The sequence below is a fragment of the Erpetoichthys calabaricus genome, chromosome 4, assembly GCF_900747795.2.
Source record: "Erpetoichthys calabaricus chromosome 4, fErpCal1.3, whole genome shotgun sequence".
NCBI lineage: Eukaryota > Metazoa > Chordata > Cladistia > Polypteriformes > Polypteridae > Erpetoichthys > Erpetoichthys calabaricus.
Window position 1 is genome coordinate 309,601,094 of NC_041397.2, and position 17,284 is coordinate 309,618,377.

Here is a 17,284-nt window from a genome sequence, read left to right on the forward strand (position 1 = left end):
GAGGATTGAGAGAGAAAGTCAGTGCATCTCGCCACCCTCTGGTCTGTTATTCAGGCCCTTTAGCTTCCTCCCAATCGCACATGTGTGACAACAATTAACTACCTAAATGTGGAACTTACCTCTGGACAGCATTATAGTGCATTCAGAAAGTAGTCAGACCCCTTCACTTTTTCTTTGCGCCCTACCCCACCATAACTTATCATCTGTGAGGAAGGAGTGAAAGCTTTAGATTCATCTAAAAAATTTCGATCTCTGGTTTTCAACGGATACCAAAAACAGTGATATCTCGATGATGGGTGTGTGTCTGTGTGTCACAGTTTCTTGAGAGAAAAATACCAAACTCGGAACTTAAGCCTGTTATGAGATGGCGATATGTGAGAGAAAGAGGAACTCTAGAGGAACCCTTAAATACCATAATTCTGCAATTATTCTGAATTCTTCTCATCAATTGCTATTGTAATGACCTATTTTATAATCAGAAAGATCAGCATCAGAGTGGTAAATAATTACTGAAATGTTATAGAACAGTTCGGGTAACTTGGCTCCGGGGGTGCAAAGCCTACTGACGCTCACGTCCACATTTTTTCACATTTTGCTGTGCTGCAGCCTTATGCTAAAATCACTTCAATTCATTTTGTCCCTCATCAAACAACACTCCACACCCCAGAATGACAAAGGGAAAACAAGACCTGTGGCCAATTTATTAAAGATAAAAAAGTGAAATATCCCAATGGCACAGGAATTCCAAGCTGATTCCAGCCTGGAGTCTACCTGGATATGACGAGACAAGCTTTACACACTTGGATTTGAGGATTTGGTGACATTCTTACCTGCACATCCACTTGAGCTCTGTCACATGGGCATGGGAGACTGTCAGTGGACAGCAATTTTCAGGACCCTCCAGAGATGTTTGATAGGGTTCAAGTTCAAAGAGCTTACAACTGAACACCAGCAAAACCAAGGAGCTGGTGGTGGATTTTAGGAGGCCCAGGCCCCTCATGGACCCCGTGATCATCAGAGGTGACTGTGTGCAGAGGGTGCAGACCTATAAATACCTGGGAGTGCAGCTGGATGATAAACTGGACTGGACTGCCAATACTGATGCTCTGTGTAAGAGAGGACAGAGCCGACTATACTACCTTAGAAGACTGGCATCCTTCAACATCTGCAATAAGATGCTGCAGATGTTCTATCAGACGGTTGTGGCGAGTGCACTCTTCTACACGGTGGTGTGCTGGGGAGGCAGCATAAAGAAGAGGGACACCTCACGCCTGGACAAACTGGTGAGGAAGGCAGGCTCTGTTGTAGGCACGGAGCTGGACAGTTTGACATCCGTGACAGAACGACGGGCGCTGAGCAGACTCCTGTCAATCATGCAGAATCCACTGCATCCACTGAACAGGATCATCTCCAGACAGAGGAGCAGCTTCAGAGACAGACTGCTGTCACCATCCTGCTCCACTCACAGACTGAGGAGATCGTTCCTCCATCACACTATGAGACTCTTCAATTCCACCCGGGGGGGTAAACGTTAAAATTATACAAAGTTATTGTCTGTTATACCTGCATTGTTATCACTCTTTAATTTAATATTGTTTATATCAGTATGCTCATATAGTGTCTTTCACATCTATCTATCTATCTATCTATCTATCTATCTATCTATCTATCTATCTATCTATCTATCTATCTATCTATCTATCTATCTATCTATCTATCTATCTATCTATCTATCTATCTATCTATCTATCTATCTATCTATCTATCTATCTAATTCCAGGCTCTGACTGGGCCACTCAAGGACATTCTCAGAAAGTCCCTAAGATATTCCTGTGTTGTCTTTGCTTTGCCCTGTTGGAAGGTGACCCTTTGGCCCAGTCTGAGGTTCAGAATGTTCTGGATCAGGTTTTCATTACGGATATCTCTGTAATATTTCTCTTAGTGATTGGCAATAATGGATACAATGACGCTATTAGAAATAAACTGGATACATTAGGATTAAAAGTCAAAACGGAGGTAAAAAGCTTAGGGGTAACCGTTGATTGTAATCTGAATTTTAAATCGCATATTAATCAGATCACTAGGACAGCATTTTTTCACCTAAGAAACATAGCAAAAGTTAGACCTCTTATATCATCGAAAGATGCAGAGAAATTAGTTCATGCGTTTGTTTTCAGTCGACTAGATTACTGTAACGCACTCCTCTCAGGACTACCCAAAAAAGACATCAATCGTTTGCAACGAGTGCAGAATGCAGCTGCTAGAATCCTTACTAGGAAAAGAAAATCTGAACACATTTCTCCAGTTTTGATGTCACTACACTGGTTACCTGTGTCATTCAGGATTGACTTTAAAATTTTGCTTATGGTTTATAAAGCCTTAAATAATCTCACTCCATCTTATATATCGGAATGTCTGACATCTTATATTCCAAATCGTAACCTCAGATCCTCAAATGAGTGTCTCCTTAGAATTCCAAGAGCAAAACTTAAAAGAAGTGGTGAGGCGGCCTTCTGCTGTTATGCACCTAAAATCTGGAATAGCCTGCCAGTAGGAATTCGCCAGGCTAATACAGTGGAGCACTTTAAAAAACTACTGAAAACACATTACTGTAACATGGCCTTCTCATAACTTCACTGTAATTTAATCCTGACACTCTGTATATCCAATTCATTATAATAACCATTCATGGTGGCTCTAAAAACTGTACTAATCCCTACTCTCTCTTCTGTTTCCTTTTCCGGTGTCCTTTTGGTGGTGGCTTGCGCGATCACCATCTACTCTAAGTACCATGATGTTCCAAAAATGATGGATGGATTAAAAGCCAGAAGTCTGCATGACCATCAGCATCAAGTGACTCTGTGAGAACCCTAACTACAAAGAGGACTATTTCATTTATGTTAGGTAGAATGCCCAGAGGAGACTGGGCGGTCTCGTGGCCTGGAACCCCTGAAGATTTTATTTTTTTCTCCAGCTTTCTGGAGTTTTTTTTGTTTTTTCTGTCCACCCTGGCCATCGGACCTTACTCCTTTTCTATGTTAACTAATGTTGTCTTATTTTAATTTCTTACTTTGTCTGTTATTTTTCTTTTTTTCATTATGTAAAGCACTTTGAGCTTCTTTTTGTATGAAAACGTGCTATATAAATAAATGTTGTTGTTGTTGTATTTTGCTCTATTCATGTTTCCCTTAACTCTGTCGAGTCTCCCAGTCCCTGATGCTTCCACCACTATTGCTTCTCCATTGGAATGACATTGCACAGATAATGACCCGTGCCTGGTTTCCTCTGGACATGACTCTTAGAATAAAGGCCAAACATTTCCATCCTGGTTTCTTCGGACCAGGTTATCTTGTTTCTCATAGTCTGAGAGTCCTTAAGGAGGCTCCCGTGTGTATTTTACTGTGGAGATGCTTCTTTCTGGGTATTATTCATAAAGTCCAGATTAGTGGAGTGTTGCAGTGATAGCTGTTGTTCTGGAAGTTTCCCCCGTCTCCACACAGATTCTCTGGAGCTCAGAAAGAGTGACCATCAGGTTCTTGGTCACCTCTCTCACCAAGGCCTTTCTCCCAGGATTGTTCACCTTTTGACTGGGTGGCCAACTCTAGGAAGAGTCATCATCATCATCATCATTATCCATCCATCCATCCATCATCCAACCTGCTATATCCTAACTACAGGGTCACGGGGGTGTGCTGGAGCCAATCCCAGCCAACACAGGGCACAAGGTAGGAATAAAGCCTGGACAGGGCACACACACCCACACACCAAGCACACACCCACACATTGGGGACAATTTAGGATCGCCAGTCCACCTAATCTGCATGTCTTTGGACTGTGGGAGGTAACCCACACAGACACAGGGAGAACATGCAGACTCTACGCAGGGAGGACCTGCGGGAAGGTTTGACCGACACTCAGGGTGGATGGATAGGGTCACTCCTGCTGAGCTTTTCAGAGGAGCAGGAGTGACCAGGATCATGGACGGCTAGCTGCGTAAGGCCAAGAAGGCAGCGGCAGTCGTGGAGGTTTTGGGCGTGTTGAACGTCCTGGCCGCTGGGGGAAGAAACCCGAGTCTCAGTCCGGCTGAAGCCCAACATAGCCATGGAGCGGAGGGATACAGGACCAGTGTGGAAGGAGCTGCTTATGCTGGTAGGGCAACTCCCCTGTTGCGGGGCCCGGAAGGGAGAAGCATGGGAGTTGTCGGGTTAAAGAAAAAGGCACCGGATTTTTAAAGAAAGACTCTTTCCAGCCGTTATTGTAACCTCGGTTTTTAAAGGATTTTTTCTATTGTGTTTTTTTGAAGATTTGAGAGACACTGCACTTATTTATTTGAACACTGTTTTGTTTGATGATTTTAAATAAAAGCACTTTTGCACTTTTTGCACCATCCCCTTGCTTTGTTGTGCCTCACTGCCAAGCTCATCGGTGACATTACCGACGGTATCGGGTTCAAGAGCTTCCAGAAGCAAAATGGGAGCATGGAGCGAATCCGCATCGTCACACAGCAGCGCTACCACTGTGCCACCGTGCTGCCCTAGGAAGAGCCATGGTTGTCCTAAAATTCCATTGTAACCCTTAAATCGTTGTAGCCAGCTATATTCGCTTCCCAATTCAATTTGTCAGCATCTCGGAGCTGAGTATCTTCGGCGACGTACAATCGTTGAACACCACAACCGGCTATAGTCGGTTCCCAGTGCAATTTGCCAGTACCCTAGAGCTGATCAGTCCGTGCCGTACATTCGTTGAGCAGCCAGCTCATGACCACTGACGCACCCTAGAGAATCAGCATCACAGTCCCAGGGATTCAGCCGCTGCAGTAGACGAGCCTGCCAGTGTCAGCATTTAACTCTGTGTGCTCACATGCTGCCAGTTCAAGAGCAGTTGGCTCTGTGATTTGCTGAATTTCAGCAATGGTGTCAGTTGTACATATTCAAATAGTTTTTATTTATAGTTTTTACAGTTCATTGGCAGTGTGTAAAATGACTAATGTTTGCAGTAATTGTGATGCGCTTTGCATGAAAAAAATGTGTTCCATTAAAATTGAACTTTTTCTTGGTGAATTGTGACATTTACTTAAAAAGTGCAGCAAAAAAGTATTTGGCGTCCGGGGGGTGCATTAACCCCCCCAAGTATGTGGCAGTTTAACCCTTTAACCGCCAACTCCCTAAATATTCCCCACGCCAGGCGAAATCTGAACAATTTTCGTTTTTTTACTTTTTTACATTTTTTTTTACATTTTTTACATTTATTCAAGCAGTATTGACCACTAAATGTTGTGCAAGTTCTAGAAATGGGCAAACACATAATAAAGCACAAAATGTACCTTTTCTCAGGCTTCTGGATTTATTGTCTACTACAAAACGGAACAGTCAAAAGTAATTCAAAAGTCAAAAGTAGTTCAGTCAATCATAGTTTCATTCCCAGTATTTGAGTTTGCTGTGCCACAGGCCAAAGCAGGGAACTGCACAAAGTCCTGGATTGCTGGGACACTTTAAGCAGAAGGTCTTGACGTCTCTACGCTGACCCTTCTTTGAACAGACATGACAGCGTTTTTCTGAAAGTCCAAAGTCCTTACATTCATCTGGCAACACTGCTGAAATACTACTCATAGGATCCTCTTTGCCAGTGTATACACGAAATCTATAAATGTAACCTGAATTCTCAGCTAAGCAAAACATCTTGATACCAAACCGTGCCCTTTTCAATGGTAGATACTGTCGAAACTGTAAGCGGCCCTTCCACGACAATAAACTTTCATCAACTGCAACTGACGGTCCTGGCATGTAGGGCAACTGAAATGCTTCAAATAAATGATCAATCAAAGGACGTAGCTTGAACAAGTGGTCGCGGTTTGGATCTTTCTTATCTGGCTCATTTCTGTTGTCATTCAAATGAAAGAATTTCAGCAGCAAAGAGAATCGGTTACGTGTCATGACAGCTGCAAAAATAGGTGTTGCATACATAGGATCTGTAGACCAGTACATCTCAATATCTGGTTTTCTGATTATTCCCATCAACATCAAAATCCCAATGAATTTTTTCATTTCGTTTTCATCAGTGTCAAACCAAGCACGAACACGGGAATGTGGAGGTAAATTGGGATTTTTCTCAATAAACTGTGCTGCATACAGATTTGTCTGATGAACAAAATGTCTGATCAAATCAGGTGACACAAACAGCTCATAAAACTGCTCAGCAGTGTAATTGTTTACATCAACAATAAAGCCACACGTTCCCTCAAATGAATGCAGAAAAGGTAGTTCACCACGGGCAGCAGCCCAGCTGAGATGCTGGGGATACACCCACTCAGCGCCGTCATCCGATGCGTCTTCATTCACAGTATCATGCAGCGCACGTTGCTGCTCATCACTGTCGCTAAAATCTTCTTCAGAACTGCTACAATCATGATCAGAACTGTCCAAAATCGCCTGCAAAGCCTCACTTGAAGTCAGTTTATGTTTCACCATATTCACAGCTGTTACATGTGAATCACGTCACATGACCGGCCAAAACAACCACAGACTTGTCGAAATACAACGTAGTAATAATACCCACGCCAAACCGTCAGTTATACTACTTGCCAGGCATTCATATAACCACAGGCAAATGTGCCGGATAATTCTGGCATTATGGCGTTAGCAATAAAACAACGGTGCCGGATATATCCGGCAGAGGGCGGTTAAGGGGTTAAGGGTTAAGAATATTACAGAGGTCACTGTCCTCTTGGGATTGCATGAAATTTAATGTCATACCCAGGACATACCGCTCTGCAAAAATCATTAGGTTTGCTGATGACACCTCCATTACCGGACTTATTTACTAATAGAAATGCAACGAATTACGGAAAAGAGGTGAAACGTCTGGTGTCTTGGTGTGCTACCAATAGCCTGATGCTCAAGACCACCAAGACAGTGAAAAAAGCTCATTGACTTTCAGCAATTACAACCACTAGAAATGAATGATTCTGGAGTCAATGTGGTGGAATCTTTCACATTTTGGGGCACAGCACTCTCAGCTGGGACATTAACACCAGTAAGAAAGCCTCCACAGTGTTTGCCAACTAAAGAAATTAAATACACTGTCACACACGTGCGAGTAGGAGGCAGCTGAAGGGCTTAAGTAATGGTAATCCCACATCCGACCAGGGGACGGCGGAGTGCACTAGTTGTCTTTCTCAGTTCCCTGCAGACTGTTCCCGAGAAATCCTGCCAGGTTCCAGCCCCCTCGATGATGTCACTTCTGGGTCCGCCCCCTCGATGACGTCACTCCTGGGTTCGGCCCCTCGATGAAGTCAGTTCCGGGTCCGAGGCCCTCGTTGACGTCACTTCCAGGGGGGTGGGCGGTAATGGAATTTGCCGGCTGGTGCCTCAGTGATGTCACTTCCAGGTCCGGGGCCCTCGATGACGTCACTTTCAGGTCTGGGGCCATTGATGACGTCACTTCCGGGTTGGGGGGGTGTGGGGTATGGAGCCTTTGGCGCCTCAGTGATGTCACGTCTGGGTCCGGGGCCCTCAATAACGTCACTTCCGGGTCCAGCCCCATGGATGACGACACTTCCGGGTCCAGCCCCCTCGATGACGTCACTTCCTATATGGGCCTTTAAAGCCGCCATCTTACCACCAAGAAATCAGTTCTGCTTTGGACTCTGTATTGCGAACATCGCTGTCAACTTAAAAAACCTTTTGCAGCCAGGGATATTATACAGGTGGCTGTCCCAAACCTTTTTATGATGTCTGGTCTGTGTTTTTATCACAACACTATATGGACAAAACTATTGGAACACCTGACCATTACACCAACAGGGCCTTTAATGACATTACATTCAAGGAGTTGGTCCCCCCTTTGCAGCTATAACAGCTTCCACTCTTCTTGGAAGGCTTTCCACAAGATTTTTGGAGTGTTTCTCTGGGAATTTGTGCCCATTCATTCCATAGAACAGGCACTGATGTTGGACAAGTAGGTCTGGCTCACTGGAATCTCCGTTCCAGTTTATCCCAAAGGCATTCAATGGGGTTGAGGTCAGGTCTCTGTGCAGGCCAGGCCAGTTGTAACGGTCGCCCGGACCTGCAATTATATCGCCAAGACCTGTGGCCTGGCAACCCTTAGGGGCATTAGACTTAGACAAGCCGTTCTTCATCCAATTACTTCCCCAATCAGTGATCAAAGATAAGCCAAAAGACAAACGATATGTAAAATAACAAAGTGAGTGTACATTAATAAAAAAAGAAATGAAACAAACGTCAAACAATATACTGTATATTTCACACCCCAACCAGCCCCAAACGTGACCGTCAGAATATTATAATAAATGGTGCAGCAATAAATATACAGAGTAAAGACTCCCTTGACCCTACACTGAACATAAAACAGATAGGATGCACACGAAACACATATCACACGTAATTAATGTGATTAATGATAATGAACTTGAACCGGTTAGAAACTGTCCAGCGGTAACTGCGATATGAAAGCACTTGATTGTTTGCTCCTTTCCCGAAATAAAAAATAACGTCTCACCATATGGTCCTGTTACTACTGCGGAAATGGCGAGATCGTTACAGGTCCAGCCTTGAGAGCTGTGGAAAGGTGTGTGGCGACCCGGATCGGCGTTTCTCTGTTTCGTAATGCGTTTCTGGGTTGTGTTCTGTTTTTTCTCTCTCCTTGTTTTTATAGGAAATAACCCAGGTGGACTTGATGGGCGGACAGGAAATAATTACCATGAGGTGTCATGGTCCTGCAACGTTCTCCTTCTCCCGTTTTTTCCAGGGGACAAAATTTACACAGGCGCAATATAGACTACATAAACGGGACAACGCTACGAAAGATGTGACTTGGCACCAAACACAATAAGTCGTCCCCATTCATGTAACCCCGCTACAAAGTTCTTCCACAATGAACTCATCGCACCAATTCTTTATGGACCTTACTTTATGCATTGGGGCACAGTCATGCTGGATTAGAAAAGGGCCTTCCCCAAACTGTTTCCACAACGTTGGTAGCATAGCATTGTCCAAAATGTCTTGTTATGCTGAAGCATTAAGAGTGCCTTTCTCTGGAAGTAAGGGGCTGAGCCCAAACCCTGAGAAACAGCCCCACCTCATCATCTCTCCTCCATCAAACTTCACAGGTGGCAGAATGCAGTCAGGCAGGTAACGTTCTCCTGGCATCTGCCAAACCCAGACTCATCAAACAGAGAGGCGAGATTCGTTACTCCATTAAACACGTTCCCACTGCTCCACAGTCCACTGGCAGTGTGCTTTCCACCACTCCATCTGACGCTTTGCATTGGACTTGGTGATGTGAGGCTTGAATGCAGCTGCTCGGCAATGGAAACCCATTACATGGAGTTTCTGTTAATTAAGTAATGCCAGTGGAAGTTTGGAACTCTTCAGCTATGGAATCAGCAGAAGAGGGCTGGCGACTTTTAGGCACAATGCACCTTAGCAGGCGTTGGCGCTGCTCTGTGACTTTACATGGTCGTGGCTGAGTTGCCGTTGTTCCCAAATGCTTCCACTTTCCAATAATTCCACTTAAAGTTGACTGTAAATAATCCAGCAGGGATGAAATTTCACAAAGGTGGCATCCTACCACAGTACCACACTGAAGTCACTGAGCTCTTCAGAATGACCCATTTTGCCTCACAAATGTTTGTAAATGGAGACTGTTTGGCATGGCTAGGTGCTTGACTTTATACACCTGTGGCAAATGGGTCGGATTGAAACATATGAATTCAATAATTAAGAAGTGGATCCCAATACTTTTGTCCACATAGTGCATTTCCCAGCTGTTAAGTTGTCAGAGGATAAAATGAAGAAACTCATTGCCCAAAAGTTAAAGTTGTAATCCAACAACAGGAAACAATTAGTCCTCCGAACTTTCTCGATTCGTTAACACTCTCCCCTATCCCTCTTCACTATCTCCACCTAGCGGCCAAATTACAGAACATAACACCAGCCAAACCGGGTCCTACAAAGTCATAATTGTAAGTGTGATCACGTTCTCCATTATTGTCTGGTGTGGTTCAGCAAATGGTCCACTCTAAAAACAAGATGTTGTGAGATCCTTGGCTGTGCAATTCCTTCGGGTTGCAGACCTGTTTGCATTGAGTGTCACTAACCATGTGACTCGGATCACCATGGGCTCATCTCGTCAGTTCATCACACCCCTCTGGTAAATGCGTTAGGTCAAGTAAAACTAAACGACACCTGAACAGTTTCTTTCGTAGCCCTCACAAACCCAGATCTTACTGATGTGTTCTCATGCGAGATGTTATGAAGGTGTGTGTGTATGTACAGTGTATGGTCATGTATGTGTGCATGTGTGCATACACACTACACACTCACATCCTCGTTTGCAAATCTCTATTATAATTTCACTATTCCATGACTGTTTATAATGAATGTTATTTAACTGATGTTTTTATGTTATTTGTTTGTGATGTTCTGCTATGTTATACATAGCTCTCAAGCTTCCAAGATAAATTCCTGTACATTACGTAACGGCAAATAAAAGGGATTCTGATTCAGATTTGGATTTTTCAGCCATGAAGATTGCAATAATCCCAGAGGATCTCACATTCCCTTTCATGTAACAGTTTTGAGTTAAGAAGAATCCTGAGCTTTCGATGTACAATTGAGGTCTAAAGTTTCCATCCACCTCAGCTAAAGACCTTCAGACTCAGTATTACCCAACTCCACACGTGTTGTGTTACCATCCATTCCCTGTGCTAAGTCAACTGGGATATCAACTTCATTTCCATAAGTGGTAAAGCCTAAATGTCAAAGTAGGAGGTCAAACACAAAGATTGGTTTCAGCCTCTGTTCACTTTACCAGATGTTCAGTGGGTTTCCATCCACTTTATTACTATTTAGGTGGCCTTGTCATTTTAATTACTTCACTCGAATCAAACACTTAGGATTGCCTTCCACAAGCATCTCACAATATGTGTGGCAGGAATTTTTTCCCATTCCTCCAGACAGAACTGATGTAAGGCCCTCCCTGCTTGGACGTGGTATTTCATCAAAATGAGATTTGAGGGTCCCTAAAGTCCCACATTCCAACCAAACTACATAGTCATTTATTCCATGTGTCTGTGTTTTTTTTTCATTTGTACAGAATCTGCCCTTTATACGATTCCAACTGTGTCAACGTGTTCTTAATGAAGATCCACTCTACAAATTTCTTTCATAATTTAATCAGGTCACTGCTTCAGCTCCTTCAATCTCCACTAAAAAGATCACACTCCTCAGTCCTGGAATCAGCCTAATGGTTCTCCTCTGGACTCTCTCTAGTGCTGCTATGTCTTTTTTGTAAAATGGAGACCATAACTGTACACAATACTCTGGTTGCAGCCTCACCAGTGTGTTAAGTAACTCAATTTTAACTTCCCTTGGCTTGAATTCCACACACCATGATATATAACCCAACATTCAAACTAAAAGAAGTGGGGCTTCAGAGTGTAGATGGGTGTGAAGTTGTCTAAAACACAGGAAGCAGAGAGTAATGGTGCAAGGAACCGCATCAAAATTGGCTGATGTTAAGAGCAGGATCAAGCCTGGGTCACTGCTAGGGCTGCTGCTATTTTTAATCGATATAAATGATTTGAATCTATCTCTATATATATAAAATCCTAACCCTAAAAGTGCAATGATTTTATGTCACGTTTTTTGTCATAATTTAAATCGGGATTATTTTAAAACCTACATACAGCGAGCAGTTATCTGTGTTTTACTGATGCACTGATGGTGTACCGGGTGCCAAAATCCTTGTCAGTTCATCAGCTCCACGGTATGGGCTTACACTACGGTATGCTGTTGTTAGTAGTGGATGTGGATGGATATCCTGCTCCTTCTTCGTGCTTTAACACTTGGCAGCAGTGCTGGTTGAAGCTCATTTGGAGCCCTAGGCAGTGTCCCCCTCGGTGTCCGGAGTGCATGCTTCTTTAGTAAACAAATGGCTCCCTTCTTTATGTACTTACCATGGAATTTATGGAGCCCCTTCCCTTTCACATACAGTACCCCTTGGGTGACAGCGGACACAGTATTAACAGACTTTCGACAACTGGGGAGGGGTCCCATTAAGTGTCTGGAGCACCACATACTCTTTCATTTACTTATCTGTCATCCCCTCTGTGTACACACCATGGAATTTATGGTGTGCACTCCCCATACCTTTCATAAATGCCACCCCTCGAGTTACATCGTGCAACCAGTAATAATAGACTTCATTGGTTAGGTTACCCTAACCCTAACCCACTCCATTACCAGAGCACATGCCCCTTTAGTTATACACAGGCCGTCAATGTGGGGTAGTAGTTGTGACGTTAGACTTCAAACACTGAGGATGTGAATTTGAATCCCACTACTGACACCACTGTGTGACCCTGAGCGAGTCAGTTGACCGGCTTGTGTTCCATTTGGAAAACCAAAAGAAACGTAACCAATTGTATCATAAATGTTGTAAGTCAATATAAACATATATGGCTCCCCTCTGTGTACATGGAATTTATGGAGCTTGCACCCCTTACCTTTCATTTTCACTGCTCATCAGGTGACTGCATGCACAGTATTACTAGACTTCGAAGACTGGGGTGAGGTCCCGCTCAGTGTCTGAAGTGCATGCCTCGTTAGTTACATAAATGGCTCCCCTCTGAGTACACATCATTGAATTTACAGAGCGTGCACCCCTCACCTTTCATATAAGCCTCTCATCGGGTGAGCGCATGCAAACAATATTACTAGACTTTGATAACTGGGGAGGAGTTCTGCTAAGAGGCCAGACTGTGCACCCTTTCAGTTACGTAATTGGCACCCCTCTGTGTACATACAATGCCCAAGTCAGTGGGTGTACGGAGCACATGCTCCTTAAATTTCATAAGCAACACCTCTAATGGATGGACCAGCTCAAGCTATAATCACCATTCTAAATTGTCCTAAACTGCCCTGGGCAGCCACCCATGTGGCCCATACCTAAATCCGCCATTGCATGGCAGACCATTTTTGAATTTCTAAGTCCACTATTGAAGACTCCGCTGTGCTAAAACTCTGTCTCCATATCATGCTGAAAGCCTTCTATAAATTTTGTCTCCTGGTATACCTTCAGCCCATGAAAAAGAGACCACTACTCGATGTTTGTTTTTGGTACAAACAGGGAGTAGATCTGCCATGTCTACTTCTAGATGCCAACAAGAGGGACTTACTGATCAAGGTCACCACAGTCGTGCAATGTTTCCACACACGCACAGAGAAAGCTGTACAGCCAAACCGAAGAAAGCCATCATAACAGTGCAAATGGGGAGTGGATCAGCCATGTCTATTTCTGGACACCAACAAGAGCAACTGACTGATCAAGGTCGAAACTTTACCACCGTCACTACAGACACAGCCAACCCCAAGAAAGCCATCACAACAGTGCGGATAATTATTGACTTACCATCATACATTCAATTGCCAGAGGTCAACATCACAGAACCATTGATTCCCTCAGCGTTAAACATCTTATCAATATTTGGAGTGTGCGGGGTGTTTACCAGTAAGTCCTACAAAGCCACTTAGCTTAACTTTAGGAAAACAATACCATGCAGCAGATTGTTTACACAATAGAGTATGGAATTTATTATTTTTTTGGATTTCCAAGCCTGAATTGTATGTTTTATTTAAATGGCAGCAAAAGCTTGAGAATGCTAAACCTACTTTTAACTTCTTTATTGCCTCATTAACACATTTAACATTCCATAGGTCATAATCTTGTGTGGGATTTAAACTCTCCATTAAGTTATGTTGCTCTTCACAATTTGAAAAATGTGCTTAAAATTGTACTGGAACTTTGTGAAGTTGATCGTGTAAAGCTGTTTCTGTTCTTATTGAGTTGTAAATGTAAGGTATGGGTCACACCCTGTGCTCCCTTTCACTCCAGATTACTATGGATCCTCAATTTCAGGATTTGTTCTCATTCCTGTGAAAAGTCGGCGGATGCTGCTTTTTATTTCCTTATTTCTAAAGCTGTAGATTAAGGGATTCATCATCGGAGGGACTAGGATGGCTACAATGATTAAAGAAGTGCAGGCTTCAGCCGACAGCTTCACCCCGACTCCAGGGAGTATGTAGGAGATCATCAGAGGGAAATAGAAGAGGCCCACCACCAGCAGGTGGGTCAGCAGGGTACTGAAGACCTTCTGTTTCCCTTTAACGGAGGAGATTTTCAGAGCTGCTTGAGCGATTTTGTAGTAGGAAAAGAAGATCAATGTCACTCCGTATGTCGCAGTTATCACTGTTGTGGTTGACAGAAGGACAGCGTACTTGGGGTCATCGGTACATGCGATTTGAACCATTGTTGCATAGTCACAGAAACAGAAAGGCAAGACATTGGTGCGACAAAAGGAGAGTTCTCTTACATAAACCATGTATGGCGTGACGATCACCACACCAATAATGTTCACCAGGAAGATGCTGCCCCAGACGACTTTACTCGTAACAATCAATGGATACCTCAGGGGATAAACCACAGCTACATAGCGGTCACAGGCCATAACTATCAAAAGATTGCCCTCCAAAACCCCAAGATAGCCCACCATAGACAACTGCAGCAAACAGGGTCCATAGGGTACAACAGAGGAGTTGAAAATCAGGACGCCCAACATGCGTGGGATAAGATTGGAGCTGTTAGCGATATCGAGGATGGCTAAGCAGCAGATGTACCAAAACATTGGGGTGTGGAGGTGAAGGTCAATTGTGATGACCACGATCACCAGCAGGTTCCCAATGAGTGTCGTCAAGTAGATTAGGGCAAGTGATATGGTAATAATGGTCTTCTGGTCAGGATCAATCGCGCACTGCAGTATGAACTCCGACACCATAACTGTCACGTTCCACATCATGGTAGAATTCTTCAGTTCACCTGGTAGGAAAGATAATCGTTTAATTGAGCTTAATAATTACAAAGATGTATTACCATTTGCAGCATTTTATGTCACATGATAAAGCATACAAAGGTGGCAAAAATATCCACACTATCTGAAATTCACTTTTCGCTAAGGAATAACAATCAACAGTTAAACTTTGATGTTGAAAAATTGTCAATTAGGTAGCCTTAAAACCACCAACTGCTCCTGATGCCCCCTTTTCCTGGTAAGTTTGCCTTGGTAGATATGAAATATACACATATATACGCAAACTGAGAAATGAACATCTGTATATGCAGGACATTCAATATACGTTCACTATTTATGCATGAAGCGTCAATCCAATCCCAAACAGCAACAATAAACTAAAAACGATTATAACAAGACAAAGTCCACAAATGCCCTACAAAGACACAGCCCAGTTCTTAATGGTTTACATGACTTCTCTTATAGCTGAAATGCTGTAGCTGGAGTTGATTCACATTAGTGGGACAAGGTGAGTAGCAGGTGGTGCTGTCCCCATGGAGGTTAAATAAAAAATCAGATGCTGAATGGATTCGACAGAGGTGCAGTTGTCCAGTATAAGCTTTTGGTGGTGGAGGTTGGTGGGGTACACTTTACTACCTGTAAAATGTTTCTGGTGGGATTAGGGATGACGAGACGGCCTATAGAGAGGAGGTCAGACTCTTGTCAGAATGGTCCCTCTCTCTGAACGTTATCAGGACTAAGGAGATGATCGTGGACTTGCGCAAGCAGGTGACACAACACACTTTCAGTGATACTGCAGGAGATGTTGTGGTGTGGGTTGGCAGTTTTAAGGTTCCTCAGAGGGCACCTTCACAGATGACCTTAAATGGTCATGTCAAACTACAGAAGTGCTGAAGTAGGCCCACCCACATCTTTACTTTACCCAGATGTTACCTACAACCTTGAGCGGCTTCTGCATATGGTATAATTTTTAAATTCTTTGGGTTTTGGATTGGGTTAATAATGTGCTCTTGAGTCCATCCTGGCAGAATGCATCACATCCTGGCATGGCAGCTGCTCAACTCGTGATCAGAGAGCCCTGTAGTGTGTGGCGAAAACATCAGAGCAGATCATGGGCACACAGCTTCCTGTGATCCATGACATCTACACCCCGTGAGTGGTGGTTTCAGGCAGGACCCCAGCAACCCTACATTGCAAGTTTTCATCCTCCTTCCCTGTGGAAAGCACATGAAGTCCTTTCAGACGCAGACATCTTAGGTTCATGAACCAACTGAGAAAGGACTGATGAATAATTAGTAATCTCATTAACTGGGAGGAGCGGCAGCAACATGCATGTGCCAGCGATCTATCCACCAAAGTGCTATGTAAATAAAATGTATTATTATTATTATTATTATTATTATTAGTAGTAGTAGTAGTAGTAGTAGTCAGGCCCCAAACGTCATATTGTACTGGACAGCATTCTCCTGGGAGGTGTGAAGGACTAAACAAGAAAGAGAAGAGAAACTTGTGCTAGAAGTGGTGCTTAGGAATATCCTGTGGAGGCATTTTGTTAAAATAAACCTTTTTATTAACCCCGTGACTAGTGTAGCAGTGGTAGTGTGTGCACCCCCTACTGGTCACAACATGTTGTGAAAAGAGATCACGGTTTTTACAAATTTTACAGTAAAAGTCGTTACTGTCAGAAAGGAGTTGATAAATATTTTACATCCCTTATGAACTTTCATAAGGAAGCACGTAATGTTCGTTATGTTGTTTCATCTGACTGAATGTTTCGGAGATTGAGTGATGTTAGCAAATGCTTGTGTTAAAGACCTCCGCTTTGAGAAATCACTTGAGCCATTACTGTGCTTATTAGTTTCTGTTTTTTAATTTTGCTCGTACATTTTTTTGTATTTTACAAGCTGCTCGTGCCACGTTTAGTCGCAGCAAAGGTTTTTTATTAGAATTTATGTTTGACTTCTGTTTTGCTGTAGCCAAAATATGCCCAGACAATCAATGCTGAACTTTATTAACTTAACAGCTCATCTTCATTTCTTATCAAACTCATCCCTGCCTGACCAGAGTTCAGCATAAGCACTTGTGTTTTATCCTGCCTGGTATGCGGCTTAAGTTTTGAATCAAGAGCGAGATTTGGGCGAGGAGACTTGCTATTAGGACTGGGACAGAGAGATTTTGTTAACTGGACACCCCACAGTAGGACTGAGCTTTTACTGAAAATAACAACACGAGCAAAATTAGTTTCATGAGAGCTTACTGTTGTCATGATTAGTACTCTATTGGCCTGTCACCTAAGTTCATGGTGGTCAGTTTTGACTTCATTTTGTGCTCCACTTCTACTTCCAGCAGTGTGTCCCATAACTGAGCCTGCCTTCTTAATTCACTTGTTGGTGTGGT

General features: G+C 43.3%; 2 protein-coding genes across 2 annotated transcripts in view; one reads left to right on the top strand and one right to left on the bottom strand.

The window, feature by feature from the left end:
- dnajc28 (DnaJ (Hsp40) homolog, subfamily C, member 28) overlaps positions 1-17,284 on the top strand; it is a 1,235,492-nt gene that overhangs the window by 59,715 nt on the left and 1,158,493 nt on the right. The window lies entirely within an intron of this gene.
- Positions 13,919-14,638, bottom strand: LOC114641333 (olfactory receptor 10A5-like). The gene has a single exon (XM_028790398.2). The coding sequence runs from the start codon at positions 14,636-14,638 to the stop codon at positions 13,919-13,921; it is 720 nt and encodes a 239-aa protein (XP_028646231.2).

What these genes read in the sequence shown, in the direction of transcription:
- LOC114641333 (XM_028790398.2), bottom strand. Translation starts at nt 14,638, where the DNA reads ATGTTGGGCGTCCTGATTTTCAACTCCTCTGTTGTACCCTATGGACCC.